Source organism: Rhamphochromis longiceps, linkage group LG7 (genome assembly GCF_057381845.1).
Source record: "Rhamphochromis longiceps isolate RC_006_pf linkage group LG7, R_longiceps_female_GT1.1, whole genome shotgun sequence".
NCBI lineage: Eukaryota > Metazoa > Chordata > Actinopteri > Cichliformes > Cichlidae > Rhamphochromis > Rhamphochromis longiceps.
The window spans coordinates 31,791,168-31,810,773 of NC_140563.1; the positions used below are offsets into that span (position 1 = coordinate 31,791,168).

The 19,606-nt window shown below is 43.2% G+C and overlaps 1 protein-coding gene across 2 annotated transcripts in view; it reads left to right on the forward strand.

Annotated features, from left to right (window-relative positions):
• The window catches only part of dcc (DCC netrin 1 receptor), a 372,740-nt gene that overhangs the window by 154,680 nt on the left and 198,454 nt on the right, over positions 1-19,606 (forward strand). For both annotated transcript variants that reach the window (XM_085413367.1, XM_085413368.1), the window contains exon 6: positions 18,785-18,939. In XM_085413367.1, coding sequence (XP_085269493.1) covers positions 18,785-18,939 — 155 coding nt within the window. The remainder of the gene's footprint in view (positions 1-18,784; positions 18,940-19,606) is intronic.

A 19,606-nucleotide genomic window follows, 5' to 3' on the forward strand; every position in this document is an offset into this window, starting at 1 on the left:
AATCAAGTGAGACCTTTTAGAAGAGGAAATTCGGCTAAACTTTTGTGAGAGGTATAAGGTTGGGAAAACATGGATTAGCATCTTACAATTTCCTTTAAGAGCTCGTGATAATTGACAAACAGATCGTATTACAAAACACCGTGAATGAGCCTAAAATGAGCACATGGTGTTCTCATCCCGTGGTGTCAGACCTTACATCTCACAGTATGTCTTTTCTTGATTTATTGTACAGACTACATCTATATTGTCTGCTGACCCAGGTTTATCAGCTACCTTCTTTTTGGACCTTTGAAACACTTTGGTTTGGATAAAAATGTGCATGTTTGCAACATTGACCTCTAAGTTGAGAGTAAATGCCCTGGTCTCATCGATACCATGAACTGGTTTTCTGGACCTTGTGATGAAAGACACCTTGCAGGTTACTCACATGCCAGAAGGTTTGACAAAACAACATTATTTGGTAATGATGGGGTTAGACAGAAAATCTTAACCGTGGGCCAGGACACAAACTTTCCACCAACCTGTTATTGTCTTATGTTCTACATCTGTCGCACAATATGTACAGCGGAAGGAGTCCAAGACACACTTTGGGGTTTCTTTGGAGAAAAGTCAAACAGTCTTACCCTACCTACTTCATTAGTAACATTATGAAATCTTACAGCATTTTAAATACAGCAAAACATATAAAATATCTTAAATTCAAAGGTGCATTGTCTCCAAGACTCTGGACATGTAATCAAGCTTATGAGAATGTGTGGGAATTACAAAAGTCTGCAGGAGGTGTTTGGTACTTTTTGGGGATTTGACTTCATCCTGAACAGACAAGGAAGTTTCTGAAGACTAACCACCAGCCACCATAAATGCCATCATATCCAGTGTACATTATTTATGTCTGCTGTAGATTTTAGCGAGCAGTTCTATAAAATTCCGATACATATCATTCTCTTCTGTCTCTAATTCTTTTATAACCCCTCCTTTCCCCTCCATATCCATTATTCTACAGATTAAAGCACTGCTGGCTCTTTGGTCACGTATGTTCAGGCCATGTAATCCTTCTCAGTCTGTCCAGCGCACCGCCACTGCTCATTTCTTTCTGCCTGATCGCAGGTTTTTAATGCGTCCGCAGAGGCCAACAAATCAAATCATCCTGACCCGTCCTTTGTCTCTTAAGCTTTGTAATCCAGGATTTGAACTCAATCAAGTCGCAGTGGGAGAAAGAAAAAGGACTTTGTGTGACTTTTCCCTAGGGCTGACCCCGAAGGGAACTAACCTGCCTCATGTTTTATACCCATCAGGCTCTCTTTGAGCTGAAATTTCAGAGCTGATTATAAAATGTCGCTCTTGTAGAGGAATATCTTCTTCAGCTCGTCCATAAGACAAATGGAAGTAAAATGCAGGAGGTGATCAGTTGCAGACATCTGTTCGTTTTTACCATCTGTTAATGCTGCAGATTGTTTGGATGTTTGTGATGAATGTTGAGAGAGTCCCAGTTCCTTTTCACCAGTCGGATCAGCGCCTGTTTCGTTCTTGTTTGCCGTCTTTATTCCTGCCATCTGTGTGTCTGTTGTTTGGGAATTTTTGTTATATAAAATTCTACTTCTTTGAGGTGATTTAAGAACTGAAGGTTATTCTGATTCTTTACTTTTAGCACAGTCTGTCCTTCTAGTCTGTCCTTTAAGACGATATGATGCCTAGACACTCATTCTCTGCGCTGCAGATAGTTTCTACACACAGCGGCTTGTTTGACCTTTAACCTTGCACTGCTCTCTCTCAGTCTGGTCTGGTTTTTCCTTACTACAATGTCAGTTTGTCAGTGTCCTCCCTCCTGCTTGTTTGTCTGAGGTGATTACCTTCACGCTGGCTTCACCTGTTCGTCCGGACGGACAGCTCCGGCAGGGAAGGGCAGGTGATGTCAGCCTCGGAGGTTTCGACCCAGCTGCATCTCTCAGCATGGAACATGACTTCACTGATCTGACAGGATTTAGGTCAGGGCTGTTGGACGGCGAGAGCCACGCTGAGCTAATTAGACTTTATAAATATCCACTGTGTCATCCCGTCATGATGACCACCGCTGTTGCCTGTTAAACTGCTGCCATGGCAACCAGCTGGAAGTCAGTCTTCCTGCTGTGAGCTGCATCTGAGGAAGAAATCCCATGTAAGCTCAGCTGCCTTTCACTTCTGTGTTCAGACAGCAGAGAACAATCAACAGAGAACAATCAGTCTGAGAAGGATTTGAGTGCTCAAAATTGTAGTAACATCAAGGGGGGCAATATGTTCGTGCCAAAAACTGGAATTTCTCTAATGACCCATACAGATCGGCACCACAGTGAGTCAATAACCCTGGACTTCACTGTTAAAACGCTTGACCTTATAGCAAAAAGCATGAATATAACATAAATGCACTTTGCTGCATTTCCTCTTGATAACAACTGAAAAGAGGGCAATTTTTTTAAAAGAAATTTAAATTAATTCACCGTCTTAAGTTGTATTAAAGTTTCCATTGTTAGGGCCTTGAATGGATATCAACATAGTCTTTTTGGCACTGAACTTGACTACTAGACAGTTTTGTATTGTTTGAGCCTTATGCAGTATTTTAACTGATTTTGTGCATTAAAACATGACTTGTTGTGCAGTCATGCTGATTTCCATGGTAATTTAACATTTTATTAGGACTTCATTAGAAAACAGCTACCATCAGATTGAACAGAAAGCATTGACCTAACATGCGGGGCGCATTGAAAACCTGGACGATTCACCTCATATGGTAAATTAGAAGACAAGACAATGGCTTTTGTACTAAGAGACCATTGAAAAAGTCTAGTACAGTGGCGATCGTGGATCAAGAGTTGGGAGTTCGCCTTCTAATCGGAAGGTTGCCGGTTCGAGCCCCGGCTTGGACAGTCTCAGTCGTCTTGTCCTTGGGCAAGACACTTCACCCGTTGCCTACTGGTGGTGGTCAGAGGGCCCGGTGGCGCCAGTGTCCGGCAGCCTCGCCTCTGTCAGTGCACCCCAGGGTGGCTGTGGCTACAATGTAGCTTACCATCACCTGTGTGTGAATGGGTGGATGACTAGATGTGTAAAGCGCTTTGGAGTCCTTAGGGACTAGTAAAGCGCTATACAAATACAGGCCATTTACCATGAAAACTGAATGTTACGTAGCACTAATTACCAGATATGTGTACTTTATGAATGCAGCTTGTTAACCAAGCTAGCTAGCATTAGCCGACTTATCCTCTAATTTATAAGAGGTCACTCTTCTACTCTTCTACCAAAGCAATAAAAAGGGGACTACCGTAGTGCCAGATTCAGTTTATCTAGTGTCAACTATCCACATGCAAAACCATAAATGGCAACAAGATGTTGGACACGTTCTTCTGAGATCCTATGACATTTATGCTAGCACACTGCTCTTGAACAGCCTCAAGGTCTTGCAGGATTCAGGATCTGGTAACTGTGAAAGTCACTGAAGTCCACTACACCAGTTTCCATGTTTATGAAACCAACTTTGCTTTGTGACACAATTTATTTTGGACACACGTGGTCAGCAGATATACTCAGTTATAGCGTGATAAACATAATTGATTGGAAAGACGACATTCCCTACACAATTTACAACACCAACAGCAGCAGCCTGGACTGTTGACACAGGGCAGGTTGAATCCATGTATTCATGCTGCAAATGCCAAATTTTGGACTGGCCATCTGCAGACCAGACCACATTTTTTCAATCTTAAACTGTCTAGTTCTGGTGAGCCTGTGCCCACTGAAGTCTCAGAGTTGTGTTCTTGGCTGACGGGACACCCAGAGTGGAACCCAGAGTGGTCATCTGCTGTTGTAGTGCCATCTGGCTTTAAGGGCGGATGTGTTGTGGATTCTGAGAAACCTTTCTGTGGTGAAAATGCAGATCACCAGTTTAAAACACCCAAACCAATCCAATCTTAGTCACAGAGTTCCCACTTCTTCCAGTTTGAGTTGTAAAGTGAACATTAAACAAAGCTATTTTAACAATGTAATTGTTTTAAACAATTGTTAATATAATTTTTTGTCTGTTCCCTGGATATTTGACCTTCTCTTCTCTCTGTTTTTTTTTTACTTTTCTGTTCAGAAATCATTTCATTGTCATTCAGTCCATAAAGGAAATTTCAGTTGCGTTTTGATCAAAGATGCACTATTTAAATAGTGAGTCTTTGGTCCCCCAGTTACCCATTAAAACATCTCTAAAGGCTTTTCAGTTTCACTGTTACGGTTTGGAGGAGGACTCAAGCGCAGGACTCCGGTTCTGATGCTCACAAGAAGGATTTATTTATAATTCACCAGGTGTATATACAAGAAGGTGCGGGGGGTGCTATATACAGCTGAGTGAGGGGTCTCCAGGGAAGTCCAGGGGGAGAGCACGCATTCTTCAGATCATCCACACACACGATCACAGGCTCACACTCCGACACTGCCACACGGGAATCACATGGGGAAAAATCCAGGAAGCTCTGTAGACAGGGAGACAGGGTTAAGTACGACACACAAAGGAAAATACTCTTAACTAGACTTGCTGTAGCTTGACTTCACTAACGCGTGGTAGACAACGATCCAGCGATGAACAGCAGTCGCCTCCTGATTTAAATGCTGATCGTCTTAATGAGACCCAGGTGTCTCATCTGTCGAGGGCGTGGGCCGAGGGTGTGAACCCACAGTGAGTTCCGCCCAAGCGAGAGAGAGAGAGCTGATCAGCGTGCAGCTGATCCGCCTGGCCGTGACATTAACCTTGAGTAATGTAAAACTGAATACTTTAGTGTACATGAATATAGTAAATGTGATTTAGTAAAATGAGAACGATGAGATCTCTGAACCCAATAAATGCAATGTAGTTTTTATCTTTTTATCTTTTTTATCTTTTCTAAGTTTTTTTTAAAGTGTTTTACATTTTTACCTCACAGCGTTATACCAGTAGTTCTCAGATAATGTGCTGATCAAATTCAGGTTTGTGACAGCCACACATTATTTCTTGAACATATAAAAGACAACAAGGGAGTTATGAAACAAATGCTAATTTATTATATTAGTGATTTAAAAATAAACGTTTCATTTCCGTTTTATTTATATAGCACCAATGTCCTAACAGCAACAGTCGTCTCAAAGTGCTTTAAATTGTACAACCCTCTCAGTCAGAGACATGATTTCAAAGACACGTACACGGTAGATCCTGAGATTATGAAAACACGACACATTAAAGGCCCTGACTGATTGTGAAGAGGGTAATAAAGAAGGGGAAATCTATCACTTGTGTGGAGCCCTGCAACTTAAAAAAAATCGTTTAAAAAACTGTCAGGAAACAGTTCTGTGACAGAAAAGTCTAATGGCTTCATCTGTATGATGAACAGCCAGAAATAGTCTAATGCTAACATGGTGTCACAATTTAACATCCCAGAGAATTCTGGGAAAAAACAACCAGATGTAGGAGGTTTGTTGGCTTGTTTGAAAGTCTCTGGTAAGACAGTGGTGTCTAATGTCTGTGCTAAGGGAATGATGATAGTCTTAAAACAAGTCCAAATCCTGCAAATGGCCTCATAAAAGTGTGTCACGTGATTAAAAAAAATCTGCTTTGAAACTAGAAATTTGCAAAAGCATTTATCTAATGAAGTCCAGTCACTTTCTTTCAAGCTGCTTAGACCACATTTCTGTACAACAATAATAGTTTTAAAGAGGTGAACAGAGTAAACAATGAATTCTGATTATTGTTACATGTAACCTCTTTACATCCACCAAGTCACTGATGACACGTTTAGGGCTAAGATCAGGTAACCCCGTTTTTGCCTGTATGTAACACTGTAACCCTCTAAGATCGAGCTTGTGTCCAGTGATGATACCAATTTTAAGCCTCACCCTGAGCAATTTTCATGAAAAATTTAATTTGCATGTGCCTTAAACCAAACCCACCCCTAACAGTACCTAGATTAGTGGTGACCTGGATGTAACTCAATGCATTACAAGGATACAGCCATTAAAGAGTAGTCTGTTACTTTATAGAGTGTCCTATGGTAGTGCACATTGCATTTCCACTAAGCATACTGGTGAAAGTATGCAGAGAGAGTGTGTACCTCTGAGTATACTGAAGTTTCCTCTAATAAATGGGAAACTGTATCTGTAGCGTGCTCTCGTGGATGGACACCAGTTTAAGTGTTTCCCTTGCTGCTCTTTGAACTCGCCCTGCTCTCACACATTGATTCATGCCAGGCCGTGCATCTTGATTTGCAAACTGATTACCTTTCCTCTTTGCTTTGTGCTCGCTCAGTAATTCTGTCAAAAATGAGCACTTGTTTAAGAATGCGCAGACAGAAGATTCAGCAGCTCTCGGTGTGAACGGTTAGAGTCTCTGTAAGAAGTCTTGTGCTGGAGTTGTAATGAATCTGGCCCTGCTGAGACATGGAAGCCTAAAGTGCCTCATTTTGATTGAAAATTGTTTGTTTTCAGTGGCACACAGAGACAAAAAGGTGCTCTTGATGAGTTTTCTCCTTTTCTCAGCTTTGACAAACACAACATCCATGAAAAGTACCTGTTGGCATCACGTTTGCCACCCTCAGAGACAGAGCACATTTGCTTGGGTGGTGCAGAAGAGTATGAATGTAATTGTCAAAGCTGACACAGGTTTAGAGTTAAAATACTGGTAAAGCATTGGTAAGAAAGAACCTGAAAACATCATCTATCTACAAATCCAATTCCCCGATGGACATGGATCAATTTGTCATTAGGAATAATCCAAGATTGTGCTAATACATAGACATATGGCACTGCTCTTCAAATTATTACATGTGCTTACAGTTACACAGAATGCGGTAATTTTCCAGAAGCCAATTTTATTTTTATTTTTTTTACATTTCTGCTTAAATCACACCCAAATTCAGCCAAAGTGGCTCCACAGCTGTGAGGTCAAACTGAATAACCTTGAGCTGTTTAAATAACACTTGGGAGATTTTAAAATGCAGTAAATCTTTGTGTTCCCATCCCAAGGACAGAATCTGGTTTGAAATGCAAATAGAAACTGACATTTTTACTCCTACATAATCAAAATGGTAAATTCACTGAGACCGATATTAATCAACCTGTTAGAGAAAAATTTCCTCTAAGACTCCACCAGATTTGCTCCTTTAAGTGAATATGTCACTTTTGGCAGCGGCAGCAGGTTGTTTTTAAATTCAGATCAGATATTACTTGGCCCTGTCACGAGGACCTCAGTGGTGGAAAGGAATAAGGGTTATAGGGAATACACAGGCAGTGAATGAGAAAGTACTAGAAAAAAACCCTTTGATTCATTAAACTAGTCACCTTGTATTCCTTATTCGGCCCCTAATGAGTCATTTAATTCTATTTAAGTTACACAATAAAATCTTTGCAGCCTTAATTCTTTTATATCAGACATTATGAGTGAGGCAAACCAATGCTGCTCATATGGTGCATCAACTCAGTCTCCGCATAAATCACAAATCAAGAGAGAACTAGGGCTCGTTTCTGATGACTTCTATACAACGAGATTTCTTTTTGAGATTTTTGAGAGAACAGTGTGTAAGGCTGAAAATAATATATTATTAATATTATATGATCAGCACCATGGACAGCAACTACAGCCAGAGGTCCAGGGAACACACGTGTATCTAAATTTATGCTCGGGATTCCCATATACTTGTTTGAACATTCACCTAGGGACCATTTTTGGCCCAAGGACAACACAAGGTTACACTCACTCAGTTTTCTTCAGTTAGGCTGACAGAAGCCCGAAAGAGATTCAGCCTCACTAAAGTAACATAACATAACATAGGTGCTGTAGTATCTATGAGTGTAAAACCAAAGAGCCCATTAACCTCAGATCCTCACAGACTGACTGGATTGGTCGCTATATAACAGGCAAAGTCATTTACAGATATCATCGTTCAACATTTATTTCCAATGGACTAGCTTCTCTCTATACGTCACACACACACACACACCCACACACACAGACACAGACACACACATAATAATGTGTTTAAGAATGTTTAACAATATGTGTGTGTGTGTATATATATATATATAACACCCAGCACGCCTCTGCGGGCGGTTTATCCTTCAAGCTCGGGTCCTCTACCAGAGGCCTGGGAGCTTGAGGGTCCTGCGCAGTATCTTAGCTGTTCCCAGGACTGCGCTCTTCTGGACAGAGATCTCCGATGTTATTCCCGGGATCTGCTGGAGCCACTCGCCTAGCTTGGGAGTCACCGCACCTAGTGCTCCGATTACCACGGGGACCACCATTACCTTCACCCTCCACATCCTCTCGAGCTCTTCTCTGAGCCCTTGGTATTTCTCCAGCTTCTCGTGTTCCTTCTTCCTGATATTGCTGTCATTCGGAACCGCTACATCGATCACTACGGCCGTCTTCTTCTGTTTGTCTACCACCACTATGTCCGGTTGGTTAGCCACCACCATTTTGTCCGTTTGTATCTGGAAGTCCCACAGGATCTTAGCTCGGTCATTCTCCACCACCCTTGGGGGCATCTCCCACTTTGACCTCGGGACTTCCAGGTTATACTCGGCACAGATGTTCCTGTACACTATGCCGGCCACTTGGTTATGGCGTTCCATGTATGCCTTGCCTGCTAGCATCTTGCACCCTGCTGTTATGTGCTGGATTGTCTCTGGGGCATCTTTACACAGCCTGCACCTGGGGTCTTGCCTGGTGTGATAGACCCCAGCCTCTATGGATCTTGTACTCATAGCTTGTTCTTGTGCTGCCATGATTAGTGCCTCTGTGCTGTCTTTCAGTCCAGCTTTGTCCAGCCACTGGTAGGATTTCTGGATATCAGCCACCTCCTCTATCTGCCGGTGGTACATACCGTGCAGGGGCCTGTCCTTCCATGATGGGATGAATAGGATGACGGACCTATGGATATATATATATATATATATATATATATATATATATATATCCATCCATCCATCCATCCATCCATCGTCATCCGCTTTGTCTGGGGTCGGGTCGCGGGGGCAGCAGCCTAAGCAAAGAGGCCCAGACCTCCCTCTCCCCAGCCACCTCCTCCAGCTTGTCCGGGGGAATACCAAGGCGTTCCCAGGCCAGCCGAGAGATATAATCTCTCCAGCGTGTCCTGGGTCTGCCCCGGGGCCTCCTCCCAGTGGGACATGCCTGGAACACCCCACCCAGGGGGCATCCTTGTCAGATGCCCGAACCACCTCAGCTGGCTCCTTTCGATGTGGAGCAGCAGCTGCTCTACTCTGAGCCCCTCCCGGATGGCCGAACTTCTCACCCTAACTCTAAGGGAGAGGCCAGCCACCCTTCGGAGGAAGCTCATTTCTGCCGCTTGTATCCGCGATCTCGTTCTTTCGGTCACTACCCACAGCTCGTGGCCATAGGTGAGGGTAGGGACGTAGATCGACCGGTAAATTGAGAGCTTCGCTTTTACACTCAGCTCCCTCTTCACCACGACGGACCGGTGCAACGTCCGCATTACTGCAGCTGCAGCCCCAATCCGTCTGTCGATCTCCGGCTCCCTTCTCCCATCACTCGCGAACAAGACCCCGAGATACTTGAACTCCTCCACTTGGGGCAGGAACTCATCCCCGACCCGGAGTGGGCACTCCACCCTTTTCCGGCTGAGAACCATGGCCTCAGATTTGGAGGTGCTGATCCTCATTCCCGCTGCTTCACACTCGGCTGCGAACCGTTCCAGTGCGAGCTGGAGGCCTTCACCCGATGAAGCCAACAGAACCACATCATCTGCAAAAATCAGAGATGAGATTCTGAGGCCACCAAAGCGAAAGCCCTCCGCCACTTGGCTGCGCCTAGAAATCCTGTCCATAAAAATTATGAACAGAACCGGAGACAAAGGGCAGCCCTGGCGAAGCCCATCACCCACCGGGAACGAGTCCGACTTATTGCCGGCAATGCGAACCAAGCTCTTGCAACGGTTGTATAGGGATCGAATGGCCCGTAGCAATGGGCCAGACACCCGGGAATATACACACACACACATATATATATATATATATATATATATATATATATATATATATATATTTAAAGAGTATAAGTAATACATTTCCTAGCATGCAACTCCGCTTAGGTTGTCTGTTCTAATCAATGGACTATAAAATTACTGAGTAAATATTTTTAGCTAAAATTCAATTCATGGCCCCTCATGTAAGCCATGTTCCCTGTACATAGATTCAACACAGAACATAAATAAAGCTGAAGGACTTGTCATTAGCCAGTATGAGTGCCATGTTCCTCAGTTTCACAGTTACATCCACCCCACACTCACAGCTGCAATACTCTCTAAAGGTAAAGGCTTGAAGTTTTACAGTGGGACTTCGCTAACCAGTGGGTAACGTCATGGTGACTGTGTCTAGCATTCCTGTACGGTCTGTCACTAGAAACTACTACTGCAGAGGCTGATGTGTCAGTATTTTTTTTTATCTGTCACCCCAACTTTACAGAAGTCTTTCACTAAATTGCTGCAGTTTCCCTTTAAATGTCCCCACATTATGGACAATACATTTACATCACTTAAAATTAAGGTCAGCAGTGGTGGATGAAAATGATATGCAAAATGGGCTCAACATCCAGCAGCAGCAGCCATGTTAGCCCTTCACTCTTCAATGATAGTGGCTTTACAGCCCATTAACTCTTTGAGGCATCATGCGCGCAGAGTGGATGATAAGGTGTGTGTGGGGGTGTTTGAGCCTCCATGGATAAACTTAATGACTAATAATTGGTAGTTAAGTGCAGATTGAAAGAGCCCGCTAACGAGTGTCTGCTCAGAATTCAACTGTGTGTGTGTGTGTGTGTGTGTGTGTGTGTGTGCGTGCGTGTGTCTAAAGCTATAGATGTGTGTGAGTGCCCTTCACTGGATGCTATCATGATGATAGCACACACACAGCAGATGTTCACTGAAATGAATGATGGTGCTGATTTCCATTTGAATGCTGAGTGGAAGTTATCAGGTGCAGCTATGGAGGGACAGCATCGCTGATGCTGTGTATGAGGCAGATGATAAAAAGATCACAACAGCACATAACAGTCGTATTGTTTCAGATTCTCTTTGTTTTGTGGCTTTGCATTAACTTTTCTCTATGATATGATGGGAAATGATAATCCATGTTTACCCAGACGAGGTGGAGTCAGACTTGTTGTGTCTGGCTGGGGTGGGAGAGGGTCAGCTAGTTGTTGATGCATTCCATTACCATATGAATGACCGCTCCTCCAGCAGGAAATCACATTAATACACCGCCCTGCCTGCTGTTGTTCGCATTATTAAAAGAATGAAAAAAAAGGAAAAATAGGTGCCAGGAAGCGCACACACACTTTTGTATAAACCTCTCCTTAGATGACCAGGTAATCAGTGCTAAACTTGCAGCATCCAAACAATCGATGGACGCTCAGGGACTTCCCCAAACAGAACAAAGGCTGCTGGGTAATCAGCCAGTGAGCTTCGACTGTAACGAGGGAGATTGCTGAAGAGGAAGAAACGGACAACATTTATTCTTTAGTCGATTCTTTTTTTTCTTAGTTTGTTTAAGGAAAACTTTTTATATATTTTTTTGTCTTTTCTGAACGAAGACACTACAAGCAGACACCAAACACATGAAAACACACCTGAGAATCGTTGAGCTTGTCAGGTACAATCTTACGTGTCCCCCTATATTTTGTACATGTAACGTATGGTGTTCTCAAGGGGTCAAAAATAGAAGAACATGCTGTTATCCTACAACCCTGAACGTAAAATATCATTATCTAAAGAGTGTGCCTTCACGGTGTAGTTGTTAAGACATTTGCCTTATACACAGGAGATCTCCACTTTGAGCGCAGGAGAAGACACAAACTCATCCCCAGGGAGAAAAAAAAATACTGTGCCAAATTAAAAATGTGGATCCCTCCACAATGAGGGAGCAAACAAAAGTAGCTGTGTTTCGGCCTCATTGGCAGAAACACAAGTAGCTCTGGTGAAAACAGCATGAAGGTTAAACTGAAGTCTGCATCCTGCTATTTTAGGGACAAATTTACCACATTTGGTGTTTGCATTTAAAAAAAGGACTGTCGGTATTTACAAAACGGGATTGCATGTAAAAGGTGGGAAACCTTTTGCATATTCTGTGAATTAGTGATGTGTCGGTCGCGAACAAAACGGGTCTTAGAGCCAACTCTTTGAAGTGAATGACGCGAGCCGTGGGTTTTTTTTTCCTTTCTCTCACCCTCTCTTGCACTTTTTTTCACTTCACTCCACACGCTAGCCTTTGCTTTGCGCTGGGAAGAGGGGGGAGGGGCCATAGTTACATTCACTGTAGCACAGGAACAGAGCCGGAGGGAAAGAGACAGAGAGCCAGGGACAACAACGTCACTTTAGAAAAGTATAGTAATCATCCACAACTATTTTCAGTTGCGGATGATAAAGGATTCAGAAACTTTATTCATGCAGCCCCATATGACAGAGAATGTGAATCTTCTTTTTGTTTTCATATTTTTTCATATTTATATTTAATTGCCTCTCCGTGAATTGCTACCTTATCGTGGTGGAGGGCTTTGTGTGCCCCAGGGATCTCAGGGGCTATGTTGTCTGCGGGCTTTTGCCCCCTGGTAGGGTCTCCCATGGCAAATTGGTCCTGGTGAGGGACCAGACAAAGAGCGATTCAGAAGACTCTTATGAGGAAAACATTGAGGGAACAGGTTACCGGGGCCTCGCCCTGGAGCCAGGCCAGGGGAGGGTGCCCGAGGGCGAGCATCTAGTGGCCAGGCCTTAGTCCATGGGGCCCAGCCCGAAAAGGGGACATGGGCCCATCCTCCCGCAGGCCCACCACCCACAGGAGGCGCCGTAGGGGTGGGGTGCATTGTGTGCCGGGCGGTGGTCAGGAGCGGAGCCCCTGGCTGACTGACCCCCGGATACCAAGACTGGCAATTGGGACATGGAATGTCACCTCTCTGGTGGGGAAAGAGCCTGAGTTACTGCATGAGGTTGAGAGGTATCGGCTAGATATAGTCAGGCTCACCTCTACGCATGGCTTGGGCTCTGGAACCAGTCTCCTGGAGAGGGGCTGGACTCTGTCTCAGTCTGGAGTTGCCCCTGGTGAGAGGCGGCGGGCTGGGTATTCTAATATCCCCTCGGCTTGCTGTCGGTATGTTGGGGTTCTTCCCGGTGGATGAGAGGGTTTGTTCCCTGCGCCTTAGGGTCAGGGAATGGGTCCTGACTGTCATCTGCACTTATGCGCCGAGTGGCAGTTCAGAGTACCCAGCCTTCTTAGAGTCCCTGGGTGGGGTGCTGGAAGGTTCTCCACCTGGAGACTCTGTTGTCCCACTGGAAGACTTCAATGCTTACGTGGGTAACAACAGCGAGACCTGGATGGGCGTGATTGGCGGTGTTTTGTTATTGGACTTCTGTGCAAATCACAGTTTGGCCATAATGAACACCTTGTTCGAACATAAGAGTGTCCATAAGTGCACGTGGCACCAGGAAGCTCTAGGCCGCAGGTCGATAATCGATTTTGTTATTGTATCACCAGACCTGCGACCATATGTTCTGTACACTAGGATAAAGAGAGGGGCTGCGCTGTCAACTGATCACCACCTGGTGGTGTGTTGGATCAGGTGGCAGGGGAGGATGCTGGACAGACCCGGTGCACCTAAACACGTAGTGAGGGTGTGCTGGCAACGTCTAGCAGAGGCCCCAGTTCGCAAGATCTTCAACGCACACCCAGAGCTTCAACGGCATTTCGAGGGAGACTGGGGACATTGAGTCCGAATGGACCATGTTCAGCATCTCCATTGCCGAAGCTGCTGCATTGAGCTGCGGCCGCAAGGTGGTTGGTGCCTGCCGTGGTGGTAATCCCAGAACCAAATGGTGGAGCCACCAGGCTGAAGAAGGAGTCCTATCGTGCTTGGTTAGCCTGTGGGACTCCGGAGGCAGCCGACAGGTATCGACAGGCCAAGCGGAATGCGGCTCGGGCAGTGGCTGAAGCAAAAACTCGGGTGTGGGAGGAGTTCGGAGAGGCCATGGAAAAAGACTTTCGGACTGCCTCGAAGAGATTCTGGCAAACCGTCAGGCATCTCAGGAGGGGTAAGCGGTGCTCTACCTGCACTGTGTATAGTGCTGGCAGAGCGCTGCTGACTTTGACTGAGAAAATTGTCAGACGGTGGAAGGAATACTTCGAGGACCTCCTTAATCCCACTGACACATCTTCTGAGGAGGAAGCAGAATCTGGGGATGAGGGGGATGACCGCCAACTTCCGGGGGCGAGGTCACTGAGGCAGTTAAACAACTCCTTGGTGGCAGAGCCTCTGGTCTGGATGAGGTCCGCCCCGAGTTCCTGAAGGCTCTGGACATTGTAGGGCTGTCCTGGCTGGAAATCCCATTACTACTGTGAGTTATAGGAAGGATTCTTTTTAACACTTTGCCATTCTTTGGCCGCTGATTTAACCCCCCCCCCCCCCCCCCAAAAAAAAAAAAAGAATAAAATGACATGATCATTTCCACTACTTGTTCTTCACTCCCTCTTACAAAACTATAGAGTCAACCTTCAGAATAAAATGGATTTAAGGCTACTTTTGAAAGAAGTCTTCCAGAGTGAAGTCAGTTTTCAAAACTTAGTTCCACGTGTCCTAGCTTTGTTTATCCAATCAAATAGATGTGCCCATCTGGGATTTTTTTTACACCATTTAAAAAAATAATTGGCTAACCAGAGCTGATGCTGTTTGCATGTCACTTGGGAGGTAAGGTAATGATGGGAAACACTCTGGAGATTCAGCTGTGCTGATCGATTGATACTAACAACACAACACAATACAAGACAGAGACACAAACTGCATTTTACCTAATAGACTATAACAATGCTGGTCTTGTATGTTTAGCCTTTATGGACTCTGGATTTGTGAGCACTTCTGTATGTTTTAGTTCTTAGTTATATTAATATTTTTTACAAATATTTTAGTTTTGACTGAAACTTTTATATATATGTTGCTTAGTAAATATAACTAAAGTATAAAATGTCATAGCAGGTAAATTGCAGACACAGGACATGAGTTGGTTGGAAGAGTATTAAACAAGATATATCTCTAAACAAATGTCTTATATCGTAAGGAAAAGACCCTACATTATTTTACTGAAAACCCAACGACCTGACATTCACCATAAGCAAAAATTCAGATGTGGTGGGTAGGAATAATTTAATAAGAATAGATTTCTGACGGAGTCATAGACATTGTAAGGAATAGATGTAGCTTCTGGAAAACAGCCTTCAGTTTGCTCTCTCTGTGACCTCAGTAAAGACTTCTGATTATTGAGGGCTCAACCACTAGTTTCAGGTCAAAATGAATTAAACATGAAGGCCATTTTGTAAATTATGGTCATTATTAAATTCAGAAAGAAAGATTATCCAGGGTATGTTCATTGGCTAATGACTTGTCAATCACCATGTTCAGCTAAAAGCCTCAAAATAAGACTTCACCAACCAACCAGCGATGTTGTGTTGGCTACACCTATCTTTTATACTCGTTATGAGGAGCCATTTATGGACAGGGGAGGGGGCAGCCATCTGCCATAACTAGTTGGGGGTAGAGGGGAAAGTGAAGATCGACTTATTCTGAAGGTCAAATCACAACACCGGGTAAGGCATTAGCCATAAAATACTGTTTACACATTTCACTTTCTATGTTGCTGAATATTTGAATTGTTTTCTGATCTCCACTGGGGAATGTGAACTTTAAAAAAATATACAGTATGGAGTGTTTTGTTTGTTTGTTTGTTTTACATGTCCAAATATTAACTGTTTGCAGGTGAATATTATGGTACCCAAGCACATAACACTACACAGGCATAAATATCCCGCAATGATGATTGCTGAGATCTAACCAATGCTGTCATTAACCCTTTAAAGCCGGTCGGAGCGGGCACGCTCCGTTTTGTGCAACTATTTTTAAATCCCGGTAGCACTGCAACCACGTAAGCTAGCGCAATCATTTTTTTTGCATATGAAACCGGAGGAGTTGTACTTACATCTTATGCCATCAGCTTGTCCTAGGTCACAGTTTCCTTCCACATATAGCTTTGCAAAAACTGCATAAAAAGCACTTGCAGCAACAAAAACATAATATTCCAGAAACACGCTTTGCCGATCCGATCAGCTGTTTGTAACATTGGAGTAGATGTCAGTGCGAAATACCGCATGTCCGCCATTGCCTGCCCGAAACTGTCTCTGTGTTAAAATGTATTTGTACTGTTGTATTTTGATATTGAACTTCTCAACAATATCACAAACTAAATGATTTTGAGCAATAAAACAACTCAACAAACCAACTGAAACTAAACAGATTTTTTTAAAGAACATAAATGCAAAAAACCAAACAAAATATTAGAAAACTGATAATAAACGAATAACTCTGGATCTTACATTAACTGTTATTTTTTCACTTTGTCAGACAAAATGATAATCAAGACTGTCTAATGAAGAATTCTCTCTAATTGGCTAAACATTCTCATGAAGTGACATGTTATGACTTAACTAGTGCAGCTGAAACAATTCATACCTCTGAAATTCATTCAGACCCAGGTTAAACAATAGTACTGGATAATTAGACACAAGCTCTGACAGGCACAGCTGACAAAACCAGAGCAAACTTGTTATTCTTAAGCTGGAGTAAGCAGGATATTGTGGTCTTAAAAACTCAATTAACTTTGTATTTGCAAATAAAAAGTTGTGTGTTCTATCACTCGCTGTAATACAAAGTTTCTCTGGAGCTGCTAAACCCACTTGAACTGTGACCTCAGCACTGAACTGAAGAGGAATCTGATTGCTTTAGACGTGTTCTCCTGTGTCTCCTGTGTTTAGTTACTTAGACTAATTCTTGGAAGCCGTGTTGTGATCTGTGTCGTATGTACCTGAGTGTGTAGTTTGTCGGTGTGGTGAAGAGGCAGCCGCTCACACTTTAAAGGAAATCGTTACCTCTTAATTAGAGCATTACTGCAGTGATAAAGTTACACCTCCAGATAATGATGTGTCTATCGGAGGCACATACAGAGCTCTACCTCTGCTAACTTTCTTCCTTTTCTTTTCTCTTGCTTTGTTCATTCAACCTTTAGTCTTTTTTTACTTCCCTCTATTCATTCTCACCTTTTATTTTATTTTCTTGATTTCCAACTCTTCTTCTCACAATTTTTTAAATTCTTTTTTCTATTCAAGTTGCAGTTCCACTAATGGCCACTTGAGGCCGCTTCCAAAAGTGAGTCAATATCCATAGACTCCTATGTTAAAATGTCCAAACTTAAAGCAGAAATAAACATGTTTACTTTAAAATAAAATGTGTGCCAACATAGGATGCACCAGCCAGCTGCTTACCTCATAACCTTTTAGGTTTAATTCAGCAAAACTATATTTCTAACCACAAGTCTAAGCGTAGGAGCAAAGCAAAAATTACTGTTTGAAAAAAAAAATGTTTTTGATGGCATGCCAGTTAGAATGATTACTTTTTGTCTCCTGGTTTCCAAGGCATGCTTCTGTCTTTTTGTCTCTCTTGGCTCTTCACCATATTCTTTGTGTTTTTACATTTAACAGCTCTTACATACTGTGGCATCATGTATATCTGTGAGTCTGGTGACAGTTACAGGACATTCCCGTGTGTGTGTTTGCTGACACGCAGTGTTTGTAGTCTCGCAGCACTGACAGCGTCAGCGTGGCGCTCGGTGCTACACAAGGCCCTTCAGGCTTCCTCCTCTCTGCTGAGGCTCAAAATGGCTTCTGTCTCACATCTCCGTTCTCAGTCATGAGCTACTGACGCGTGTTCAAAGACGACAACAGAGCTGGAACATGGCAGCCGCTTCGCCTGCCTTCAAACCTGTTTACAATCGAGTGAGCTGAAGACAGTTCGCTATGACCTCATACCTGAACGCTGCTCGGTCTGTCAGCTGCTTCAGACACTTTGCATCTTAATGGCTTGAACCTCTCCCACAGAATCCAGACCACTGATACGATTAAAAGGGTTAAGTTGTGGTGTTAAACGATTGGCAGTGACTCCCAGTCTCTCAGTATATGAGTTTAGCGCCTCTATAGACTGTTTACTGTGTTTTTGCTTGCTTCGGGTACTCTGTCTGATTCCTATAGCCATATTTCTTGTTATAATAGCTTTTGGTCTTTGTTTTGGAGAAGGAAAACCACAAAAAAACAGGAAAGAATGCCAGCTAACCTCACCCCAGGGTCATGCTAATGTCACATTAATGCAGGAAAAGTTCTAATTGATTTTCTCAACGCAGTATTGATTCATGTAGTAATGCTCGCGTCTGTTTGTTGGAAGTACTGAAACACCGTAATGTTTGTTTCTGACTCCTTCACTATGTTAACTAGTTGCTATGTTTTCTGTTGTTTGATTTGAAACTAAGAATTTACCACATTAATCTGCTGCTGTGTTCACGTAGTTAAGCCTCAAGAATTGCAGCCATCCTCCAACTAACACCTGAAAATGTTAAGTTAAGCAGCAGCTGTCTGTGAGCAGATGAATGTGTGATGATCCACTGAGGCTAATGAGATCAAACACATTTAGGGCTTTACTAATAAGCTGATGGCTCAGGCTATATTTCTGTTAATTAGTCAGTAATTAACTGAGGCTGTTATAGAAACTTGTTAATGTGAAACATAATCCCAAAAGGCAACTAAGTAAAAGTGTGTGTGAACACTCGGACTGAGCAGCAGTAGCATTGATGCAGAGATGCTCCAGCATGCAGGAAGAGGTGTTTATATGTGCTGTTTTCACTCTATGTTTCTGCAGTGCCTCCTCAGTTCCTCAACTACCCGACCAACACGTACGCCTATGAGTCAACCGACATCGAGCTGGAGTGTGCTGTGACAGGAAACCCGCCGCCGACCGTCCGCTGGATGAAGAACGGGGAGGAAGTCATCCCGAGTGACTACTTCCAGATAGTGGTGAGTCACTCAGAAAAGTATACACATACAGTCCTTGTGAAAAATGGCGGTACAAGGTACAAGATGGCGGCGCGCACAGACACAGCGGCCCGGAGCTCCTACCCTTTTGCACTGTTGGTGGTACTGTGTATTATTTCACACAGTCTGGGGTTACTTCAATACAACAAATATGTACACTTGGGTTTTAAGGGGTATTTATTATTTTCTTCTTTTTTTGGGTTGTATGGAAGCCCCAAACGCAATTTCATTGTTCTTGACAATGACAATAAATAAATACTACTAAAAATGTGGACACACCTACAGAGGTAAACTAAGCCCACCTCAGCTATGAAATACCACATATGGAGTTCTGTAGCAAATAAAAGTATTAAAAAGTAGCCTGTGTTTCACATTTTAGACCATAGCCTTACACGCGTCACATGTTACTACACGTTATAACTCTTTTGTTTTTTCACCAGTATTAATTCAATAGCTTCCAGCCTACAGTAGTTACTGTGTGTAAAATACCCATCTGAAAAAAGGGCAAACAGACTGTAACTGTAATACCATACCATACCATACCAACTTTATTTCTAAAGCACTTTAACATAAAACCAGAGTTTCACAAAGTGCTGTACATGTTAATAGCATACGTAAAGAAAATTAAAATGAGATACGATAAAATAAA